Source organism: Panthera onca, chromosome C2 (assembly GCF_046562875.1).
Source record: "Panthera onca isolate mPanOnc1 chromosome C2, mPanOnc1 haplotype 2, whole genome shotgun sequence".
Classification (NCBI taxonomy): Eukaryota; Metazoa; Chordata; class Mammalia; order Carnivora; family Felidae; genus Panthera; species Panthera onca.
The window spans coordinates 13648182-13671988 of NC_138347.1; the positions used below are offsets into that span (position 1 = coordinate 13648182).

The 23807-nt window shown below is 45.8% G+C and overlaps 1 protein-coding gene across 10 annotated transcripts in view; it reads left to right on the top strand.

Moving 5' to 3' along the window:
• Window positions 1-23807, top strand: part of TIAM1 (TIAM Rac1 associated GEF 1) — a 388818-nt gene that overhangs the window by 236259 nt on the left and 128752 nt on the right. For 7 of the 10 annotated variants that reach the window (XM_078452850.2, XM_078452848.2, XM_078452849.2 and 4 more), the window contains 2 exons: window positions 6874-7050; window positions 16011-16984. In XM_078452850.2, coding sequence (XP_078308976.1) covers window positions 16022-16984 — 963 coding nt within the window. In that variant the 5' untranslated portion in view covers window positions 6874-7050; window positions 16011-16021. Of the gene's footprint in view, window positions 1-809; window positions 1049-6873; window positions 7051-16010; window positions 16985-17011; window positions 17387-23807 lie in introns of those variants that run through there. The other 3 variants (XM_078452852.2, XM_078452856.2, XM_078452855.1) reach the window with 3 other exon arrangements.

Consider the following 23807-nt stretch of genomic DNA (forward strand, 5'->3'; position numbering starts at 1 on the left):
GGTTTGGTTTTTCCTTTAAAATGAGAGCGTAAAGGAGCATTTGGGGCTGAGTAGCCTGGGAGTGACTTGGGATGCTAGGTCTGTGGAACCTTGTCTTGTTACTCTATTTTAGGAGTGAGCCCTAATTTCTTCCTTTTTAGAAGATGAAGACTTATAGGAAAAGAATCACCCCCATTTTGAAAATCCTTGGGAGGAATTCCTTTAAGAATTTGTTAAAAAATTATTTTACTCGACATCGAAGTAGAAGATTCTTTGCTGCACTAAAATGTTTTCCTTAGTGGTTGATTAAAATTCTACGTTACCATCTAAACACGTATCAGGATTGATGTTCCTACTATCCCCTTACCAATGGTATTGCACAGGACCCATTACACCGTCACTTTTTATGTAGGGCAGCTACATTTGCCAGCTGTCATACTTGCTCATTGAGTTTTGGTTACTAAATTATGTTGTTAATCCAATATTCACACTCACTTCGTATTTTTAGCTTCTCTTCCTTCCTTTCCATCCTTAGTATCTGGTTTACCAAAATCTCTTTGGCCATTTTCTCTTAGAGAATGTTGCCATCTCATACATGCCTTCTGCCAAGACAAGTACCACCAGCAGCAGGAGATGAGCCAAGGAAGGGGTACCAGCTGGGGGGGGGGGGTAGTGACTCTTTCTGATGGACCCTTTAGGCTCAAGCACGAGAGACCAACTGTGCGAGTTTGGTGCGCCCCAGCCCAATAAGCTCTCCAGAGAGGCTGGCGGTGTTTTCTGTCTCTTCTATGCTGTTGAAGGCAGTCCTGATCCTCGTTGCTGGCAGGCACAGTTGCCACACCGGCTGCTTGGGTGCACGGCCTCCCCCAGGGAGCTCTTCCCTGACTCACAGAGTGGCCCTCCCATTCTGCGTGGGAAAGGCAGCTCCAGGTCAGGGGACTGTTGCGTCTGTGTGGTGGCAAATGGAATAAAATCGCCAGGAAGACCACATCCTGCTCTGACCCCGATGACATCTCAGTTATATTTTGGGCTGAGAGACGTCCCTCCTGGCTGCTCTGCGAGAGAACAGGTGAAGGGAGAGGCCGGGTTGTAGGGGTGGGAGACCAGCGTGGAAGTGGCAGCTTGCCCTTTCTCGAGGGCTGGATCACTTGGGAGGGCCTGGAGAAGGTGTCTGTTCTCAGCCTGAGAGTCTCCTCTCAGCTAAGGCCGTGTCCTTCAGAGTGGAGACTCCCCTGTCTCCAGGCTACGCACCGCACCGCGGCATGGAAAGCCAGAAAGAGCTAGAACCAAATTCCCCTTCTGGAACTGTAGCCTTTGACAGTGAAAGAGGAACTGCTCTAACCCACCACGCCCATGTCACCCAGTGGCTTGGGATACGAGGCTTCTTCCTGTGCCTGGGGAGGCCTCCAGCTGGAATGGGAAAGGGAGGCAGGTCTGCTCAAGGAAAGAGACCTGGGTGACTTGATTTTGGAAAAGACATCATTTGAAATCTCTCCTATCTAAGGCATTGATGTGTTCTGGAGAGGATTATTCTCGTGTGCGGTTTAAGATAGTACAGTCTGTTAGGTCTCACGGGAGGTATGGAAGCACTTTCGACAGAGTCCTGTCCTCTCCCGGGTACTGGGAACACCCTGTGAAGTTAAGCCACAACGTGGTGTAATGCTGAAGGACAGATGTCAGCATTAGCAGTTAACTGTGGTCCACATCCATTTTCTTTGGAGATCAAATGTTCTATTCCCTCTTGCAATGACATGGACGTGCTTTTTTGACGTGACTCAAACTTGAAATTGAGCTGAGCAGGCTCTGATATCACATGGTCACTACTCCGGGAATGTTGGGTGGAATTCTCAAGTGTTCGGGAGCTTCATGGCTTCCTAGTGGGAATGATGCTACTTAGATTTTTGAGAAATTACGTGGTTCTCATGGTCTGTCCTGAAAAAGCTGTTAAGTCCATTTCAGTAAGCTGGGTGCCATTTGAGCCCTTGTTGGGCCGGGCCGTGGGATATCTGGGGAGATTTGATGGCCAGCTGTGTAACACAGCCCCTTGGGACTGAGGATTTCCAAACACCCTTGGACGAAGCTGGGAGGGAGCTTCGTAGTGCGTGATGCAATGTTGGAGTTGTATGCATGGGCAGTTACCAGTGTCCAACTGTAGCTGCAAGACAATAAACACCAAGAACTGAGGGAAACTTAGAAGAGTATTTTGGCCTAAAGCCACTGACTCACTGCCAGACAGATACTAAGCATTCCATAAATGGTAGATCGCGCTTAGTTGGGGTAGAACATGTTACTTCACTTTGAAACACACTGACTTTACTCCTATGAAATATGGTAATGTCTGTCCCAGCTGAACCTGTTGGTTAAGTATTGCCAAAGATTCACCGTTCTAAAATTAAAGTTATTATTTTAGCGGAGATTCCTTGACTTATAGCTGGCTTAAAAATACTGATTCTATGAACATGTTTCCTCAGTTACCTCGGGATACAGTTGGATCTACTAGGAAATAGCATTGCTCGAAACTAGTGCAGTGTTTGGATATGGGAGCTTCCAGGGATTTTGTTCAGCTGATTTGGGTGCCTGTTTTCACCTGTCTCGAAAACGTGGCCAGGCTGAAGCCACGTATGTCATTCATGCGCTAGGAGTTTGGAGCCCCCGTCATGGCTCGTTCCTCTGTGATAAGAATCCTGGTTCTGCCCTTAGGGGTCACATGGTTCTCCTGGGAGGGGAAGGTGGGCCTGGAGTGTCCGTTTTCACACAAGGCAAACAGACGCCCCCCCTCGTGGAACCCTCCCCTCATGCCAGATGGGGATGGTTGTCATAGCTTGACACAGCGATAGTTGGGCATGAGCCAGAGAACCCTACCTTAAGCTCACCACCCCTCAGCACTCTGTGGAGAGCAAACAGTGATTAAGGAAAATTTCCTGGAAGGATGCAGCCTCTCTGCTCTTCAGCAGTGTCCTGCTTCTTCAGAACTTCCGTCACTGAGTTGTGATTTTCTTTTTTAATCGGCTATCAAGAAGAAACGTCCGTATGAAATGTGTCCCTGAGCCCATGTGGAAGGATGTGGTCCACGGCATTGCTTATCGTATCACAGTGGCCTCAGAGGATCTCAGTGGGAATTCCTGTCTGATTTTAGTACCAAGAACATTCATCCTTCTTCTGAGCAATTGATTTGGAATTGCGAATTTTATAAGTGCCATGTTTTCCCAATTTGAGTTGGCTTGTAGTAATTTCTTCTATTCTGGTTTAGATCATGTATCTTGGAAAGTCACACACTACTGAGTCCTTTGTTGAATAAAGTAATGGTATAAAAATAAGTAAAGAGGACGACCAGTGAATTTTCTTTAATTTCTGGACCATGTAAAATTTTTCAATGACCCAGATTCATCCATCCATCCATCTATCCAGTACTGGTTTTTAGACTAAGTGAATACTAAAAGTTATTTTTTTGGGTGCTTACTACATATAAATATTCAAGATTCTGACTTGTTCAGAATTTTGATCCGAGATCTCTATAACCCTCCTCCCTCTGCTTCTTATTTTTAAGGTCCAGGGTGAGGGGAAACTTCCTGATTCTCATTAATTCACTAATCATGGAATCGTTTTGGGCACTAAGTCATAATGAATAGCCTAAGAGTGAACATACTTAGGGGCATGTGGCTCAGTTGGTTGAGCGTCCCAACTTTGGCTCAGGTCATGATCTCATGGTTTGTGAGTTCGAGCCCCACATCGGGCTCTGCACTGACAGTTCAGAGCCTGGAGCCTGCTTCGGATTCTGTGTCTCCTTCTCTCTCTGCCCCTCCCCCGCTTGTGCTCTGTCTCTCAAAAATAAATACATGTAAAAAAATTTTTTTAAAAGATTAAAAAAAAAAAGAGTGAACATACTTATGTAGCATTTTATAGTTCCTGTAATGTTTTGTGTTGATTCTTTAATTTCTGTCTTTTAACAATCTTTGTAGGTCAGAAAGTAAGGGAGATAATCTCACATTTCCCCTGTTGAGTTTCAGGATGGATACTTGCCCAAGGTCACATAAGTAATAGAGCCTTCTACACGAGCTTGGATACTTTGAGGGCAAATACAGTACCCCTTTCTCTATATACTTTGGTGTCTGGAACTTGTAAGGACCTAAAAACGACAGGCTGCCCCTTATGAGTGTTTTTTGAAGGTGAAAAAGAAGAGTTCTGGCCTGGCAGACTTTTTAGGAAAAACTATGGATTAACTGTCATGGACACACTATTTCTGACACCCGTCATATTGTTAGCTCCCATCAGACGGGAAGGTGGGAGCAGCGGGACCCCTCAGCCCTGTCTATTTTTGCAGGTAGATGAAGCCTGAGATTCCTTCTGGTAATTCCTTCCCCACCTCCAGCACATGTACTTCCCTGTGGAAACTGGTTGACACCTGACACAGAAACTGACTATGTGAGCTGACGATGAATTAGAACGAGACTGAAAAACGTGGTACATTCCGCGTTCACGTCCCATCAGCGTAACGTCAACGGGCCGCTGGTGCTGCCAGATTGAGTCAGTGCGGTGCCTGCGCTGTGACAGATCGAGTAGATCACATCTTCCGGCGGCATTAATCAATTCCCTTGTTGCCTCGCAACAGATTTAAGGTGACTTGTGAGCCCAGTTTCAGTGAGTTAGGCATCATGTTTTAAGGAAGTCCCTGTGACGGTGGCCTTCTATAGCGAGTATTTTTACAGCTTACAAATGTTAAATAACGGTGGAATAATAGCTAACGTTTACTGCAAACTGACCAAGGGGTAGGCACTAAGCTAGTCATGTCACGTAGGTGATCTTACTCAGTGCTCGTAATAACCCAGTGGTCTGGGAGCCATTCTGTTTGTAGAGGGGTGATATTTACAGTTTACCCCAAACCACCCTGCAAGTAAATGGTGAAGCCGAGATTTGACCTGATGCATGCGGCAAGGACTCAGGGTCACAACCCCCCAGCGCTGAGCTTGGTGCATTGCTGCCTTCCATTGAAACTGAATTCTTTGCGGTTCTTGAAGAAAACTCAGAGGACTAATAGTTCTCAAGGTGCCATGGCGCACAGTCTCAAGGCCACGGTGGAGCTAACTCACAGTAGGCAAAGTGGGTGCCTTTTGGCACATTGCAGCCGTAGCATATCTGCTGATTGCAAAAGAACAAACGTGAGGCTCTTCGTTAGTCCACGTCATAGGTCAATTCTGCACCCTGGGTCTCAGGTAAGAATTTTTTTTCCCACCAAGATCAGGCAAAAATGATACCAGATACAACTCAATTTTGTTTTCCTCCATGTTTTATTTATTTTATTTTTTAAAATATTTATTTTTGAAAGAGAGAGTGAGCACGTTGGGAGAAGGGCAGAGAGAGAGGGGGGACAGAGGATCCGAAGCGGGCTTTGCGCCAACAGCAGAGATCCCGACGTGGGGCTCGAACTCACCAACTGTGAGATCAAGACCTGAGCTAAAGTCAGATGCTCGACTGATTGAGCCACCCAGGCATTCCTCCTGCATGTTTTATAAATAATGCTCTGTAACTTTCATCTTCTTCCCCTTAATCTTTCTTCTACTCAGGAATTACAAGCATATAGATAAAGTTTTCGTTCTGGTAGATAAAATGTGTACTTTTTAAAAAAGTGTTTAAAAAATGCATTATCAGCTTCTGTTGTGCAGGTGGAAAGGGCAGCCGCCCACAGGCCCCGTTTGCCAGCAAGAATCCAGCCTTGCAAATTATTGGCAGCTGGCACCGTAATGAGTCCATTTCAATATAAATGGGCTGTTGCTTATTAATTTCTGCCAGTTCCTAAGCAATTCGGGAACTGCTTTGAAAATTGGAAAATTTGCAGCGAACAGCTTCAGGAGGATGCCTAGGGGAAGAGTGAGAACAAGCCAGCGATGGGGGTATTATGGAAAGGGCACGTATTGTAGGCTAATAATGGGGTGTTGCCGAGGCCGAGTGCTCCCTTTCTTGCAAGCATGAGTCACCAACTTCAGGTTCAATAGCCCGGTTTCCAAGATAAGGAAGCAACCGCAACTTTACTTACTGTTCTCTGTGGATGTGTGCATTTATTTATTGGCTGCCCCTGTGGGGTTGCCTTCCACAAAATAGGCAGTTTTCTCCGCGTTCCTGCTCTAAGCATTTGGCGCCTCGTGTTCTCGCCTTGCTGAAAACATCAGCAATGGGTGGCTGCAGCGGGCTGCCCCGCAGATGGGTGCCCAGGAGGACAGTGGTGAGGTGCAGCCACCCCAGGGAACCCGCAGTCTCTCTTCCTTTCTTACTCAGTAGCTGCCGAAAAACCATCCAAACTGCACGTTCGTGGAGTTATCCTTGTCAATTTCTCTTCTGTGTTAAATAAGTTTAGATATTTTGCTAAATTCTTTTCTGTACACATTCTTTATGAGTGGTCTCTGAAGTTTGCCAGCTGCAAAGATGTAAGCCACGAGGTCTGTGTATTTAATTAGGTCTTTGGTTTTCCTGCCTTTTAACATTTTCTTCAACCTCCATTATAAATAGAGCCCTGCTTTGGTAATAGCTGAGACTCCCTTGTTTCCTTGTATGTGTGTCTGTCCGTTGAGACCTTGTGGAGAGGAAGAAGAGCCCTGGAAATCATCCGAAGTAACCTGTTTCTGTCATCGGATACTTTCGTCCACAGAAATAGGGGAAAATGATAATGTAGCTCGTGGGACTGTTTCTTCCCATCAGTATAAACACACTCATACTTATTTATGTATCTGATTATGCCTGTCACTTTGTACCTGCGGCCAACTGTTGCACTGTGTGATTTGGGGCGGGGTATTGCACACAACATGGATGTTGGAGAATTGAGAAAAATGGGCGCCATAAAAAAAAAGGCCCACTTTCTGTGTTCTGGCTGACCATTTCCTTTTTCTTTTTGGTCCTCTCCAGGTTTTTGGCACCTCCTCATAGACTCAGATGAGACCATGACGGCCTTCGCGAGGGACAGGTGCTGATACCTTGCCCCAGCCCCTGTCACTGTTTAGCCTGGCCATTTCCAATCTCAGTATCTAAATGCCACAGTGCTCTTGGGGCACGTTGGGCTGGGAACCACTGTTGCCTTGGAAGGTAGGTTTGTATACGTATTTTTGAGCCTGTATATGTGTCTGCATGAATTAATGGAAATGCTTCAAAGGTGGGGTTGGGAGGGGGGAGGGACAGATATGTTTTAGCATAATTGGAATTGCTGTCTTGCGTGGAGCTCATGGGAAAAAGAATTTGGAACCACTTCTTTGGATTAGGGTTACACCCATCTAAGAATTCAAAAGCATTAGCATTAAAGCTTAAAAAAAAAAAAAGAAAAAGAAAAGAAAAAAAGAAAAAGCCTGGTACCTATGAAATCTTTTCTCACCCTGTGAATTGCCCTCGGGGTCTTTTAAATTTATCCCTGAGCTTCAGCATCTTTATATTGGATTATGTTTGAAAAAGACAAACCTAGCTGCAAAATCTTAAATTCAAAACAATGATATATTTTGTTTGTGGTTTGGATAATCTTTAAAAAGCAAAATAAATACAGTCAAAATAATAATCTTTCTAAATCAAAGATCATCTTTTATTTGTTGCAAAACTTTCCTGTTTAGTCTGTCATGTTAGGGGTGCTCGCGTGTGACTTGGCAAAAACATTTTTCATGGGTTTGTAAAGATTGAGCAGAAACTTTCAGAACTTTGTCTCCGTGTAATCTTAGCTTCTCCCCCCCAACCCCCCCCCCCCACCCCTGTCTTCAAGCTCAGCCTCCAGGAGAGAAAAAACAGGCTTGAAACCAAAGACCTCCCACCAGAAGCTAATTTTAAATTTGCAATCTGTTGTCTTGTGATTTTCGCTTCAAATTTAACTTTGAAATAAATACATTTCATCCTTTCTCCTGCAAATGTGGAGGTCTGTTTTCAAGTCATAGAAGGGTGATCATTATGTTTATTTTAATAAGTTTTTAAATACCTCAGGGGAGTGAAAAAATTATATTATTAATAATTATAATTTACATACATCATTAAATGCCTTATGCTTGGATTTCACGATGTCCTTGCCAAATGACAGAGAAACCTGGCTTTCATAGTTGCCTTCTGACTTGAATCTGATTCGAATTGGGTCATCTCGGGCCCACTCGTGAGCTCTAACAGTTTTTATATTTGAAGTACCCTTGTTACGAGTTGGGCTGCATGGCGACCACTCCCAGTGAAGAGATCTGTGTTAATGAGTATCTAGAGGTGACCAGGACATGGATGGGTACAGCATGGTCCCTGCCACTGGGGAATTACAATAAAATGGGAAGGGGATACATAAAAAGCAAGAGCAGCACATCAGTGTACAAATAACCACATCGCAGACGCCATGTGAACAGGTCAAGCCGAGTGCTGTTGGAATGTAGGGAAAGCGTGATGAAGTCCAAGCTAGATGGTGTTCTTTTTACCTTAGGTAATTTCCCCAGCCATCTGTTTTGAGTTTGGGTTTGGTGTCGTTTGTTGTAGCTGTCAATGTAGTGCCCACATCCTCACTCTCTTCAATTATCCAAAAAACCCAGGGACTTACAACATGTTAACATGTTTTACTTATTTTTCTTTCCTTAAAATGAATTCCAGGGTTAGTGTAGAAACTTTAGAAAATCCAAAAAATATAACTTTTGGAAATTAAAATTTCCCCTAATCGCTCTATCCAGAATAGTTGCCAGTGTGTGTGCTCACGTGCGTGTGAGAAAGTGAAATATTATTATTATTATTATTTTTTTAAGTTTATTTATTTTGAGAAGTATGCGCATGCAGGTGTGTGCAGGGGAGGGGCAGATAGAGAGAGGGAGAGAGAGAGAATTCCAAGCAGACTCTGCACCCTCAGTGTGGAGCCCGACTTGGGGGCTCGAACTCATGAACCGTGAGATCGTGACCTGAGCTGAAATCAAGAGTTGAGCCGCCCAGGCGCCCTAAGAAAGTGAAATACTATTAATATTCTTAAAGAAAATTTTAACCTGCTCAAAGCCAGTTTCTTGGATGCACTTCACAAATGTAAGTTTTGCTTCCTGAGAATAAGAAGGGTTTTGCTCTAGGGATGTTCCACCGCAACAGCAGTAGAATTCTCTTTTTTGATTGTCTACTTCTGAACAAGACAAACCTTGGCAGGCTGACACACAAGACTGGGCTTTGACCACTCGGAGCCTTCCCATTCTTCAGGGAAAGGGCTGGGCCATTCTGCTGTGTGTTTGAGGTACCGCTTGAATCGCTTGACTTATCTAGGGACTCTGATATGCCGTACCATAAAAATATTATTCCAGGCTCCTTAGTCCTCAAGGTGATGAGGTTATTTCTGGTTTCCATTGTATCTTCTTCTTTCTCTTCCTCTTTTTCTTTTTTTTTTAAATTTTTTAATGTTTATTTCTTTTTTAGAGAGAGAGAGAGAGAGAGACAGTGAGAGTAGGGGATGGGCAGAGAGAGAGGGAGGCACAGAATTCAAAGCAGGCTCCAGGTTCTGAGCTGTCAGCACAGAGCCCGATGCGGGGCTCGAACTCACAGACCACGAGATCATGACCTGAGCTGAAGTTGGATGCTTAACCAACTGAGCCACCAGGCGCCCCTCTCCCCCTTTTTCCTCTGTACAATGTAAAGTTACAGGAATATTTTTCTTTGTTCCTCTCTGCCCAGAGACCTTGGCCGTGGGGTGATTTTCTATTAACTGGAATGTTTTCTCATGCAGTGCGGGGGAAAACGTAACATCAGTGTGATTAAAGACACAGCTTGCATGTTCTCTCTTGGATCATAATACGTTTTACCTTTCTTTTTTGTGTTCTGTTCCTCTGCTCGTATACAATAGTTATGTTCATAATGATTTTGTGTAGACACTGGAAGCCATTGAGGATTCCATTTATTTCAAGAGTGCTTACCTTTACTCAGGGAGCACAGTTAGAGTAGCTGCTTTATTTTATTTAGTTTTTTTGGAGAGGAGATTTCAGAAGAAAAACATTTTAACCTCGACGAATTTTTCCTTACTCCTTTGATCACTTTGGGTGCGCTTTGCATTCGTTTCCTAGCGTGGGAGTCCCAGGATACATTGGGCTGCGGTTTCAACCATGTAATAGCGGCCTTAACAGTCTTTGTTTGTTATGCCAACATCTGGGTCACTTGAACATTGACATCTATGGATTGTCTTTTCTCTTGAGAATTGGTTAGCTTTTCTTGGTTCTTTGGAATACATCGTGGACATTTTAAGTATTATATCGGGAGACCCTAAGTCCTGTTAAAATCACCCGGAAAATGTTGGTCTTTTCTTTTTTCGCTGTTTTGGCAGGTAATCAGCCTGGCAAGGTTCAGATGACAAGTTCTGCCTCCCCTTTGGTGGGTGGTGGCTCCAGTGTCACTTTGGTCTCATTGTCCCCCACATGTGCCGCTGGCTCGTCTGGGACGTGGGCTGTGGTTTGTATCATAATTCAGTTCTCAAAGCCTTTGCCGTCTTGCTTTGGGTCAGTCCGAGGCATGTGCCTCTGAGGGGTGAGCCCGGAACTCATGTGCGTTTATACGCAGCATGAGTGGGTTTGCTTCTCTGCCTCTCGGTTCTCTGAGATCCCCCTCACTCCTTTGGTTTCAGGGACCACTTACCTTGGTTCTCTGGCCAGAACAGCCGGGCATGTCCTGAGAATTTTTGCTTCGCCTGTGTCTGGGTATGCTGGGTGAACGCCTTCTGGGCAAGGCTAGGAGAGAAAACCAGGAAACTCACTCCCGTGTGCATGGCCTCTTCAGGTTTTGACTCCCTTCCCCAGTCCGCTTGCTTTTGCTTACACTTTGCAGTCTTTGGGTACTTGCTTTTTTTCCTTTGGTCCCAAGTTTTTAGTTTTTATCAGCGAGGGAAGGGTCCGTCCTGGTGCCATATTGCATCTGAACCTTGGCTGGCACCAGACGATAGCAACTCAGATTTGCACATGACTTTATTTATTAAGACAGAAACGCATTGCCACTCAACTCTACCTCTCAGTTCAACCTCATTTTAGACCATTGGTCTGTGTTTGCTTTGTATTTCCTAATAATAGATGCTAGATGATGCTCAGTGCATGCTTATTTCTTATTGCCTAATTTGTGGAAACTTATATTAGAATGTTTTTGATGTCTTTCAGCTGTAAAAGCAGATTTTAGGGGTGCCTGGGTGGCTCAGTCAGTTGAGCGTCCGACTTCGGCTCAGGTCATGATCTCACAGTTCATGAGTTCGAGCCCCGCGTCGGGCTCTGTGCTGACACTCAGAGCCTGGAGCCTGCTTCGGATTTTGTGTCTCCCTCTCTCTCTGCCCCTAACCCACTCGCATTCTGTCTCTGTCTCTCTCAAAAATAAATAAACGTTAAAAAGAATTTTTAAAGTTTCATTTTGTAGAACTCTCACTTTTAAACAAAAATTTTGTTTAACCACAATATTTCAGGTAAGGCTTTGTTTTTTCCATTTGGAAATAGTCACAGGTTCAGAGGAACTCATATACTGAAAGTATACCCTTCACCTAGTGTCCCCTGATGGTTGCCTCTTAAATAATTAGAGCAAACTGTCAAAGCCAGGAGTTTGACATTTTTTTTTCAATGTACACATGTAGTTATAAGTTTAAGCAGGCTAATAAATTGAAAAAAGCAGTCCTTAAGAAAGGACCACTTAGCTGATGAATGTATGAACCACCCTAATGACCATACTTCTTGATAAAGTTCCTTAAGATACCTTTTCACTGTGTATTTAATTGGGTGGATTTACAGGAATTTGCAGTGATTACTTGAAAAATTAAATTGATCATATTAAGAGACAGATCGTGGTGTTGGAGAGTCACGTTCCCTTTAGCGCCCTTGAGCTCAGACCCTGAGAATCTCGGTTTTCTGACCCTGTCGGAATGACCCCTGCCTGTGGCCCCACTATGTCGCCCATGCCCCCATTGTGTCTGGATCATCTTAGGCTGAGCTGTCCTGCACTGTCCACCCACACAATGGGGAGGGGTATCCTCTCGACTCTTGAGCCTTTCCCTAAACCCCTGCAAGGTCCTCTCTTAGAAGAGGACGCAGCTATGAATTGAGGACAAGAATTAAGTGACATGAGGCAGGTGCCAGGCCTTCATTCTTTGGCCAGGTAATTGGGGGATGAGGGGAGCACGGTGGGGCAGGGTCGAATGGTCTGGGATGAGGGACCTACACAGGTCTTCAGGTGGAAGGGACACAGAGCAACAGGCACGTTGAAGACTGGAGTGTCTTCAAGGCACCCTGGTGGGAGAGGCCAGCGTGTTTAAGTCTGATGTGTGTTTTCTCTAGTCCACACTGTGGTATTTTTACCCAGTGTGTGTGGTGTTAACATTCACACCTACATTTTATTGTGGTTGTAGGAGTTGTTGCATCCTAGGTGAAAGTTCATTTTATCATTCATTCATTCATTCATTCAGTATTTTTCCACTGAGCACCTTACACCTTTTACCTTTCAGGCAATGTTCTAGGCACTGAGGATACAGCAGTAAACAAGGCAAAACTTTCAGCTTTCCTGAAGCTTAGGCTGTAGTGGGGAAGGATAGAGGATAAAAAAAGATAAGTGAAATACATTGTTAACCACTGTGATAAATTCTAAGGAGGAAGAGAAAAACAAAGAAGAGGGATAAGGATTGAGGTCTGCAGGAGGGGTTGTCATTTTGGGTAGAGAGGCCAGGAAAGGTCACCCTGAGAAGGCAGCATTTGAGTCAGAATTACAATGAACTGGAGCGTGAGCCTGGTAGATGCCTGAGAGAAGGAGAGTTATGGGTAGAAGGAAGAGCATGGGCAAAGGCCCTGGGGCAGGCTAGAGTAGCCAGAACTTAGACCTTTGAAAAGAAAGTGTGAGAGAGGTTTAAATACTGAGATTTATTCTTGTAATAAAATCTTACCCAGCACCTCCTGCTTAATACCCCTCCCACTGCCCCCTGAAAGTGCAAGCTGTTAGGAACCACTAACATTCTACATAAGGAAGTGATAGTTTTAATGAGTTTAAAACTGGTGACGGTTTCTGGTTTGAGATTGAGTACTCCTTTTTTTTCCCTGACGCTCTTCTTTTTAATTTCTATCCTGGCTTTTGTATTTCAGTCTCACCTTAATTTTTCTTCTCTTACCTGCTGATGGTGCCATGATCACGTTGGTGAGGTGCCCTTTGCTTTTGTTACTAAAACGCATGAATGTTTACTGACTCCTTGTCTCGAGTCGAACCCTTCTAGCCTCCATAGAGGCCACCAAGAAATTGAAAGCCACTTTTTTGCCCTGAAGTTGCTTCCTGCTTCACAGGAACAAAGCTGGTGCAAATGTAAAATACAAATTGGGTGTTTGTTTGTTTGTTTGTTTGTTTGAAATGAAAATAAACGATAGGGTTAAACCGAGAGCAGGGAGGTACTCAGATAATGGAAGTAGCTGGCATTTTACATTTGTACATGAAAAGGATTGGGCAACGTTCTGGGGGTTGACTCTGGCATGGGGTGGGGGGTTGTCCCTGCAAGGGGAGATTGTGTCTGTCAGATGCAAGGAGCAGTTTCAAGTTTTCATGCTTCTGTTATTTCTGAGTCCTCCACCAAGGCCACATGGGCCCTCGTGGTTGTCACCGACCTTTCTGGAAAAGCTTTCCAACCAAGGGCTATTGCAGCAGTCCCTAGAAACTGATTGTTCTTTAGCAGCCTCAGACTTCCTGCTGACTCTGTGTAGGTCATCCCCTGAGAATTTCTCTTGGTAGGATTTAGGAGATTTGGCATTCATCTCTAAATTCTAGTTCTGAAGATAAAAATGGCTTCTTTCCTACCTTGGCTGGCTGAAAAGAATCTTGCTCCTAAAAATGCTATTAATATAACAGGACCCGTCACGATGATGCATGGAGACGCTGTAATTCTTGAAGGTTGGGCCCATTTCCTTTAGGAAACCTCTCCTGAGGCTTTTAACTTGATTACTCTTCTCTTGGCAGAAACAAGCCTAACCAAAAATTTGTTGTCGGGAATATGTCTGTCAATTTATATTTGCACACTTTTGATACGTATGGTAGAGGAGAGTCCCCCTGGTGGGCCTGAGGTGTGAGGTGACAGTTTGGCTTTTCTCTCATTCACTTTTTCCACAGTCATTCTTCCCTGCTTTTAAACTTAAATCTCTGTGATTCTTAAAATGGAACCATGGCTAACACTTGTTCTGAGCTCTGTATTATTTATTGGTAAACCATAGATACATAGATACATCCAGGGATCTTAACGTCTATTAAAAAAAAAAAAACCTCTAAGAAATTAGTCATGGCCTTTAGTTATGGAAATGTTTATTTGTTTTACTTTAAAAATGCAGCACATGATATTCTTTGGACTCTAGATCCCATAAATGGTCGTGTTTGGACAGTTGATCTGTTTCTTTTCCCTCCAGTGAGTTGAGGTTTTTTTTTTTTCTTTTCTTTTCTTCTTAAAGATGCCAGTCAGAGAGGCATGAGTTTAACTGCTTTGAAATATACTTACTGCCAGTAAAAAGGAGATCCTCCTTCTTGGAAAGTTCCCTCTGAGAATCATATGATGTGTGACCTGGTAGGGAATATTCCAGTGTGGGAATAGCTTAACATCTGGTGCCTGTATGAGTTACCTATGAACTCACTGGAACATGAAATGGAGGTTTTCTCTTCCTGTTGCCACTTTCGTTTCCGTGATGATGCGCTTGTGGCGGCCAATGCAGTGTTTCAGACAGAACAGTGAGATTAGGGAATGATTCTGGATCAATGTGAACGTGTATTATTATAGTCCAGGGCATTCCAAGCTGTTTGTCGTGGTCGTAAGGGAATTCATTCTCCATTTCCCCCTGGTGCCTTTCACTTTTATTGTGTGCCTTCCCGGGGCTACAGTATCAGTTTCACGAGAGTAGGGAATGTGTCTCTTTTGTTCTCTGTTGTATCTCTGGCTTCAAGAACATGGTAGGTGCTCAGTGTATATTTTCTGAATGAATGACTGTGTAGGTGGTTGGAAAAATCAACTCAGGAATATGTCCAGCTACTATATTTTTCTTCTTTCCATTCTGGCCACTTTTATGTGTATATCCCGAGTGCCTACAATTTGAATGGTACAGAGAAAGAGCAAAGCAAGGAGAATAGGCCAATGGAGTCACAATCGCTGAGCTTGGAAGGTTTGTCTCTTTCCTATGGTGGATAAGGTCACCAGGTCAGTGCGAGAGACTGGAGAAATGTTAAGGAAGGACTTGGATTAACCTGGGCAGCCCCAAAAGGCGGAATCACATTTAGTGGTTTCATGATGTGAATGTCTGTTTGCAGGCACTCTGTACCGGATCAATGTTCTCAATTTGGATTTGCTGCCAGAAATAAACCCATTGGTCTGCTGCTAAGCAGAGAGCGGGGTTTCTATTTTCTTCTGCCCGCACCCCTTCCCAAACACCGCAAGTTAAGGTTTTCAGAATGCTGTGGAATTTAAGGTAAAAAAAAAAAAAGATAATAAAAAGCAGCAAGGCCATTTTCCTTTTTGACTTTGAAAAACTAGGAGGAGTTGATCGGACTTACATCTTGAGTTTTCCCAGTTCTGATTGATTTTTGAAGTCTGAATCAAGCAGACGCATCGGGAGGGAGGGGGTTATCACATGCACCTGTGAGTTTTGTTAACTGTTGTTTGAAATACGGGTAGTTTCAAGCAGAAAGTGACGCATTTGCCCAACCCCTCGGTTTGTGCTCTCCGGGTTTGAGAACTTTGTTACGTATAGAGTTTAGGGCTGGTAGCCTCATGGAGGCAGCACGGTGGCAGGTTCCCCATAGGCAGCTGCCCTCTGGACAAAGACGAGTTTCATTGTCTGAACATCTTGCTGAGGCTCCTCTCACACATCTCGGGAGGGCCCATCTCAGTGGATGACGCTGGTTCTCACCTGCCACCGGGTAAGAGACTGAGCACCTGCCGGGTGGGTAGAGAGAGGTGGGGACGCTGTGACCTGCCAAGCTGTCTGCCCGCCCTGCACCCTGAGTTCTTTTCTGTTGAACTGCCCGTACCCATTGGTGACTCAATTATCCCCTCCTTTTTCCCCCCTCCCCCTCTCCCCCCCCCCCCCCCCCCCCCCGTGCTACAGACCATAAAACCATGGGAAACGCAGAAAGTCAAAATGTAGAGCATGAGTTTTATGGAGAAAAGCATGCCAGCCTGGGCCGCAAGCACACGTCGCGCTCCCTGCGCCTGTCGCACAAGGCGCGGCGGACGAGGCACGCGTCCTCGGGGAAGGTGATCCACAGGAACTCCGAAGTGAGCACGCGGTCCAGCAGCACGCCCAGCATCCCCCAGTCTCTGGCCGAAAATGGCCTGGAGCCCTTCTCCCAAGAAGGCGCCCTGGAGGACTTCGGCAGCCCCATCTGGGTGGACCGAGTGGATATGGGCCTGAGACCCGTGTCGTACACCGACTCTTCCGTCGCTCCCAGCGTAGACAGCAGCATCGTCCTCACAGCCGCCTCTGTGCAGAGCATGCCAGACTCGGAGGAGAGCAGGCTTTACGGGGATGACGCTGCGTACTTGGCTGACGGGGGCAGGAGGCAGCGTCCCTATACATCCAATGGGCCCGCTTTCATGGAGACGGCGAGCTTTAAGAAGAAGCGCTCCAAATCTGCAGACATCTGGCGGGAGGACAGCCTGGAATTCTCACTCTCCGATCTGAGCCAAGAACATTTAACAAGCAACGAAGAAATCTTGGTTTCCACTGAAGAGAAAGACTGTGAGGAGGCTCGAGGGATGGAACCCCGGGCGAGTCCGCGGCGGCTCAGCGCCTGTCAGCGTGCCAATTCCCTGGGTGACTTGTACGCTCAGAAAAACTCCGGGGTGACGGCAAACGGGGGGCCAAGGAGCAAATTTGCAGGCTACTGTCGGAATCTGGTGTCTGATATCCCCGAGCTTGCAAACCATAAGATGCCACCGGCTGCTGCTGAAGAGTCTGTACCGTACAGTAATTACAACACACTCCCCTGTAGGAAATCTCACTGTCTTTCCGAAGGTGCCACCAACCCACAAATTAGCCATAGCAACAGCATGCAAGGCAGAAGAGCAAAAACAACTCAGGTAAAGTGACCGAAGTCTGTTTCCATGTTTTGGAGTCGGTGCATGACTTTTAGTGCATGATTGTGCTCCCGCGAGATTCCCGTCTCTTAGTGGCTTGTGCCCTGTTTGCCCGGTGGCTGCTGCAGGTGGTACCGCTTTCCCCAAGGGCTGGCCTCACCTCTGCTTCGCCCCGCTTCCCGTTCCGTGGGTGGGGGTGGGATGAAGGAAGGAGTGTGTGTTTGGGGGGGGGGGGGTGATGTGGCGGGAGTGAGAATAAAGCTGCTAAGTTCTTACTGGGAAGCGACTGCCTGTCCAACTCCGATCCGCCGCAGCAGCTCGCTGGTTCTGAGCTTCCTTCCTCTCCCCGGACAGATGGGCATGGTGGGCTGCGGCCTCTTACAGCTCCTGTCTCCAGCACCGCAGGTGGGAAGGGGTTAGTCGGAAGCTCCTTTGAGGAGGCATTTTCGACTCAGGGCGGGCTCTGGTCATTTGTCAACTTCTCTCGGAGGTTGGCAGCCTTCCTGCCTTACCAGGAGCCATTTCAATTTCCTGTTCCTTGCGATGCTGGCCAGCCCTGTCTCTGGAGGGAGGTGTAGCGGAAGGAATAACACGGGCGGGCTCCAGTTCCTCCTCTGCAGCCAACTAGTTGTGTGACCTTGGGCAAACCCTGCCTTCTAGTTGCTCCTCTGAAAAATGGGAGTGAAAATGCTCAACTTGCCTGCCAGGGGGTCTAGGGCACGAGAGGGTGGGTGGGAAGACATTTGTCAAGGGTTTTTAAGAAGTGTCTTGCTAACGGAAAGAGGACTCCCCACCTTAACCGGTAATGATACTCACACGAGCATAAGGACCTGTCAAGCCCTCCTGCTTGGACCAGGTGGGACTAGAGTCCTCTTCTGGTCCTGCTGTGCCCCCGTAGCAGAGTTCTGGGAAGCCTGGCTTGGGTCAAGGGTAGGCTCGTGGTTTGCAGGATGGGGCTTCAGATCGGAAATCCAGATCAAGCCCATTTGCGTCGAAAGGCATGTCAGCCACCAGGGTGACCGGCTAACGGCAGTGCGGTCTGCCGGGGAACAGCAGGTGCCCTCTGACCCGACCAGTGATCGGTGTACCTCTGGTACTGCTCCTGTGCGAGCAAAACAGGCATTTCAAGGTGAAGTTCTCTCGGAAAGGGGGTCTAAGTATGATGGGCAGATGGTGGAGAACCTAAGGAAGGAGACAAAGAAAATTGGCCTCAGACTCTCTGTGTTCTTGCTGGAGAGCAGATTTTTTTAAGTGTTCAAAATCTCAGGTTTCTAATTTTATCTTGGAATTTTATTTATTTTTTAAATAAAAAAATTTTTTTTAAGTTTATTTTTTGAGAGGGACCGGGACAGCATGAATGGGGGAGGGGCACAGAGAGAATTCCAAGCTGGCTCTGCGCTGTCAGTACAGAGCCTGATGGGGGGCTTGAACCCACAAAACCGTGAGACCACGACCTGAGCCGAAATGGAGAGTCGTGTGCTTAACCGACCGAGCCTCCCAGGTTCCCCTACTTTGGAATTTTAAGTTCTCATGTATAGGTCATCAGGGGTAGTTTTGTTTTGTTTTTTCTTTTACTGCTCTAGATTTCTGTATTTAAATAATTAAAAGTTAACTGTATGTTCCTCTGGGTTTATATGGACTAAAGGGAACGTGTTTGACCTCTCCCCTCCTTTTCTTTTTAAAATTATGTTTCATTGTGGGAAAAATATACCCATAACATTTATCACGTTGACCATTTAAAAAAAAAAATTTAATGTTATTTATTTTTGACACAGAGAGAGAGAGAGAGAGAGAGACAGAGCATCAGTGGGGGAGGGGCAGAGAGAGAGGGAGACACAGAATCAGAGGCAGGCTCCGGGCTCTGTGTTGTCAGCACAGAGCCCGACGTGGGGCTCGAACCCACAGACCGTGAGATCATGACCTGAGCCGAAGTTGGACGCTCAACCGACTGAGCCACTCAGGCGCCCCACCACGCTGACCGTTTTTAAGTGTCCAGTGCGCTGGCATTAAGTCCCTCCACACTGCTGTGCGGCCATCACCACCATCCATCTCCAGAACCCTTTCCGTATTGCAAAACTGAAGCCCAGTACCCAACCTCTCTCCTCACCCCCAACCCCCGCCCAGCCCCGGGCAACCAGCATTCTATTTTGCATCTCTGAATTTGACTACTATAGGGACCTCATATAAGTGGAATCATGTAGTATTTGCCTTTTTTGTGATTGGCGTCTTTCCTTTAGCATCATGCCCTCAAGGTTCATGCATTGTTGTAGCACATGTCAGAACTTCCTTCCTTCCTTGTTTTTTTTTTTAGATTTTTAAAAATGTTTGTTTATTTTTGAGAGAGAGAGACACACACACACAGAATCCAAACCAGGCTCCAGGCTCTGAGCTGTCAGCACAGAGCCCAACGCAGGGCTCGAACTCACGAACCGTGCGGTCATGACCTCAGCCGAAGTCGGATGCTCAACTGAGTGAGCCACGCAGAGCTGATACAAAGAGATGGTCTGCCGGCCTTCAGAGTTCAGAGAAGGGGAACATCACCTGTGACTGTCCCCTTTCCCTGGAACAGTGCCACGGTAGCACATATTCTGTGCGGGATTTGAGAGGCATGCCTGGCCGTATTCTGGCTCCGGGTCTCCACTGCAGTGGACGGCTGGACCCTCTGCTTCACCCCACACCCCGCGGGTGGGGCTTTGAGCCTTTGAGTCAAGGCCGACTGCACCCAAAAGAGAGGGGCAGAGCGGTTCTCTCCTTCAGAGCGGGTGCCACTGAAAGCGCTCACGTGTAATTGTTCTATGGCGTCTCCATCTTTGGCTTGTCGCCTTCTAAAATCGTTAATATATGGAAGTGAGATCATCTGAATGTGGTCTCATAAAGTCACTGCTTAGGCAGCTTAATGTAATGCAGAGTGCAACAGACGAGGCGTCCTGACGACTCCATTTACATCCTGGCTCACTCCTCACTGACCGGTGACCTTGGGCAAGTCTCTCCATCTTGCGTGCACCACGGGCTCCTTCTCTGTCCAGGGTGAGTGCCGCCAGCCTCGGACAGGACCACTAGGAGAACCAAATGGGATACTGCGTATGGAAACCTTTGGCGGAGTCTGTAAAACAAACGGAAGTATTATTTTCGTATTGACTTTATATGTTGAGTGAGGATCTTTAATGACTTGAAACAAACCCCAGAATTATGCACAACACTATCCCTCCGCCCACGCTTCCTAGTCTAAGTTTGGCGTGTTCATCCAACGCGATTTCTTGAGAACCCACTATGTTCCAAACAGTGTATTTTAAGAGACGGTGGGTGTGGAAGCTTCCTTGAAAAGAATTCTTTTTTTGTTCTTTTTTGTGTTGTTGTTGTTGGTAAAAGTTTCTGACCCAGGGGATCTCTCCAGCGTGCTTGGATCATAGACATTAAAGTCGCCTCATCTGCCCTGGTGATGTAGTTGAATCTGGAATTGTCTGTCAGCAATTTTACTCCCCAGAAAGAAGAGTTTCTGGCAGACATTTGGCCCCAGAGCATGGCCTCTGAGCCTGGGATAAAATATGTTTTATCTGAAATAATGCGAACAACTTAATTTGATTTGAAAATGATTGAAAAAGAGTTTTTGACCGTTTTCCCTGTTTTTGTATTTGTTCAGTAGTTGGATGTGTTACTAAAACATGAGGCACTGGAGTGCATGTTTAGGTTTTAAAAAGTGACACATGTCATATGTCTGCTGCACAGTGAGTGCTGAGGAGTTGTTTAATTCAGTATGTTTGAGAGTGTGTGTGTGTGTGTGTGTGTGTGCGCGCATGCACCATGCCTAAAAATTTGTCTTGCGAATCAGTTTGGTATTCATTTGTTGGGAGGGTTTACCCACACCACTTAAAGCAGAGTTTACTTGTATTGATTTCTGCAGAAATACAGAGGAAACTGCCCCTTGATTTAATTGATGCATTACCGGTCTTTCGGACTGAACTTTTACCGTCTTGATAATTCCTGTGGTTAACAGAGTTGGGGCAGCCTGGTGTCACGCAAAGAGGTTCTGAAATCCAGCAGATCTGAGCTTGTCCGTTTGAGCCCTGTTATCTGTTGATCGTGTAATCTAGATGGATCTCGGTGCCTCTTTAAATAGGGTAATGTGAGTTCCACACGAGAGAACGTGAAACTCCCGGCACAGTATCTTGCACACTGTACAAGCTTAGTCAATAATGATCATTAGTTGCGATGGAAAAGTTTGACTTAATATTTTAGAGCTCAGCCCTCCTCTGTGCCTGAGACTTTCAGTGGGTGAGGTGGAAGGAGAAAACCGCCAACTGATGGGGCGTCTTTTAGCCAGGTTCCGTGTTTCAGAGGGAAGCTTTGGCTTGGCTCCATTGTGCATAACTTGTGAGGAGAGCTTCATTCATCCTCTTAGGAGATGAGAATGGGAGCAGCTGTACCAAGAATGTCTCAGGGAGACACAGCCTTGAGACAGCGAGGGGACGCTGCTCAGCGCCCCTTGTGGAGATGTGACGCTCTTGGTAGGTTCGTGTGTTTGTGCAGTATTTGACTACCTCAGTGTTCCCAGAAATCCTTCATACTGTAGTATGGAGTGGGAACGGGGTAAGGCAAGAGAGCTCTCCACCGGTAAGACCAGAGCTTCTGGTCTCGGTGGGCCACTGGCAGGGATTCATTTCAGCCTGATTTCCAGCTCACAGATCACCTCTGTGTCCAGCCCCCTTGCTTTTCATGGGAAGAAGTGTATGTAAAGAGATGAGGTGACAAGGTGTCCCAACTAGATGAAAATCCAGGTCTCCTGCCTCACTGACCCAGGGTCATTCTTCAGAATCCCACATCCCACGGCATGCGACCTCTCATTCTTGAACAGATTTCAACTCCTGTGTCCTTAGATTTTAAGATGAGAATCCTTAGTTCTGGTACAGAAGCAAAAAAGGGTGATTGGCTGAAAAGAACACAGGAATATCCACCCCCATAGCCCGAGACGGTGGTTCCTGAGAGGTGTTCACAACAGCTTTAGAAGAAAGCTTTGCTTTCTGGTTTGGAGAAGCAAGTCACAGAATCCGCGATTTTAGCAACGTAGAGGGTACAGCATTGTCAGAAGACGATCTTGAGTTCCTAGGAAAATTGTGTTGGTGTTTAAATTTTGATTTTGCTTTCCACTTAAAAATGGCTCAGGAATAAGTATGTTCCCTGACCTCAGCATCCAAGAGATGCTTAACCTCTGGTCACAGACTCCTTTGAGAATTGTATAAAAAATTTGGATCTTTTTCTTAGAGAAACACATGGACCCCCCTTCTGCATTCAATTCCTGGGGCTCCATGGTTTCCCCAAAGTCCATCTAGAAGCTTCTGGTTAATAACCTCAGGTTAATTCTTCACGAAACAACGTATTTTCGTATAAAATTAAACAACAGCAACAACAACAAACCCTCCCTTCCTTCCCTTCTCCGACTGCTGTTTGGTGCTGCTTTTTTGCTTTCCCCTTGACCTTCCTCTTTTCTGGCATCTCCGTTAAGCAATGAGGTAGTTTTGAAAGCAAGCCCATCCGTGTTCGGCAAGATCTCCTTTTGGGAAGTGGGTGGGGCGAGTAGGTGGTTGAGGGGTGGCTCTGTCAGGCGTTTCAGACCCCTTTGAACTCTTAAAAAGTATGGCAGACTCCAGAAGACTTCTGTTTCTGGGTTATATGCATACATAGTTATCATATTAGAAATTGAAAAAGAAAAGTAAAGAAAATGCTCGTTGAGTTGTTGTAAAATAGCCCTAATACACCCATTACGTGTTCACGCAAGTAACTTTTTATTTAAATTTCTTGTTTTTCTAAAATTTAAAAAAATTAGTGGGAAGAGAGGTGTTATTTTACATTTTGCAAACCTCTGCAGTTTCTGGCAGATAAGACCTGACAGTCGCCTATCTGCTTCTGCATTCACTCTCTTGTGATATGCTAGTTTGGTCAGGCGGTAGGGGGAAAATGTGGCCTCGCCCAGGTATTTGGAAAAGGGAGAGCCCCCGTCTACCCTGAAATGATCTAAGGATCCCTGGTCCACACTTTGAGAGCTGCTCGTTTATGCTAATGTAGGCTGGGGAAGTTCAAGCCTTCGAAATTCACATTTTTAGTTTAGTGCTTGAAGAGGAGGAACTGTGTCCCTTGATGAAAATGCTGGTTTCCTAGCATCACTGGGGAAGAGGAGGGGTTGGGATTGGGAGTTTAGCGCCCTCCCAGCCAGCCTGCTATGAAAGAGCTAAGAGGGTCTTCATGTAGCCCAAGGTAGAACTTAGGAAAGAGCCACTATAGGCTTTCCATCATCATTTGGGCCCCGTTTGCTTTGGACCACTGTTGGCAGATTATCTAAGATGGGCCGTAGGCCAGCCCATCATGTCTTTCTTAATTTGCTCTATTAAAAAAAAAAAAATTAAGTTAAAAATATTAAATCAAGTCTGGTTGTTCCCATAGACAACATAATCAAATGGGATTGCTTGTAGATTGCAAAGTTAAGCATGAGAAGTAGGATTGATTTGTCACCTCAGCCATAGCCGAGCATGAGCTGAACCTGGAAATGACTAAACCATTTAAATCAACCAAAATGTAATCCGTGAGAAACTGTTTTCCCTGTTCGGAGATTCTGGCAGAACATGAACAGCAGTTCATTCATTCCAAGGTGGGTTTATTTGTTTGAAGTGCCTTTGGGGATGTGTCAACAAGAAAAGGTCCCTGAGCTCTTCTGGCTAGTTCAGGGTGAAATGGGGGTGTATACGCAGAACACAATTAGCATAATAAGCATTCAACATGCTGTGGGACGGAGAGCAGGGCCAGGAAGATGCAGTAATGGGGGACACGGGAGGCA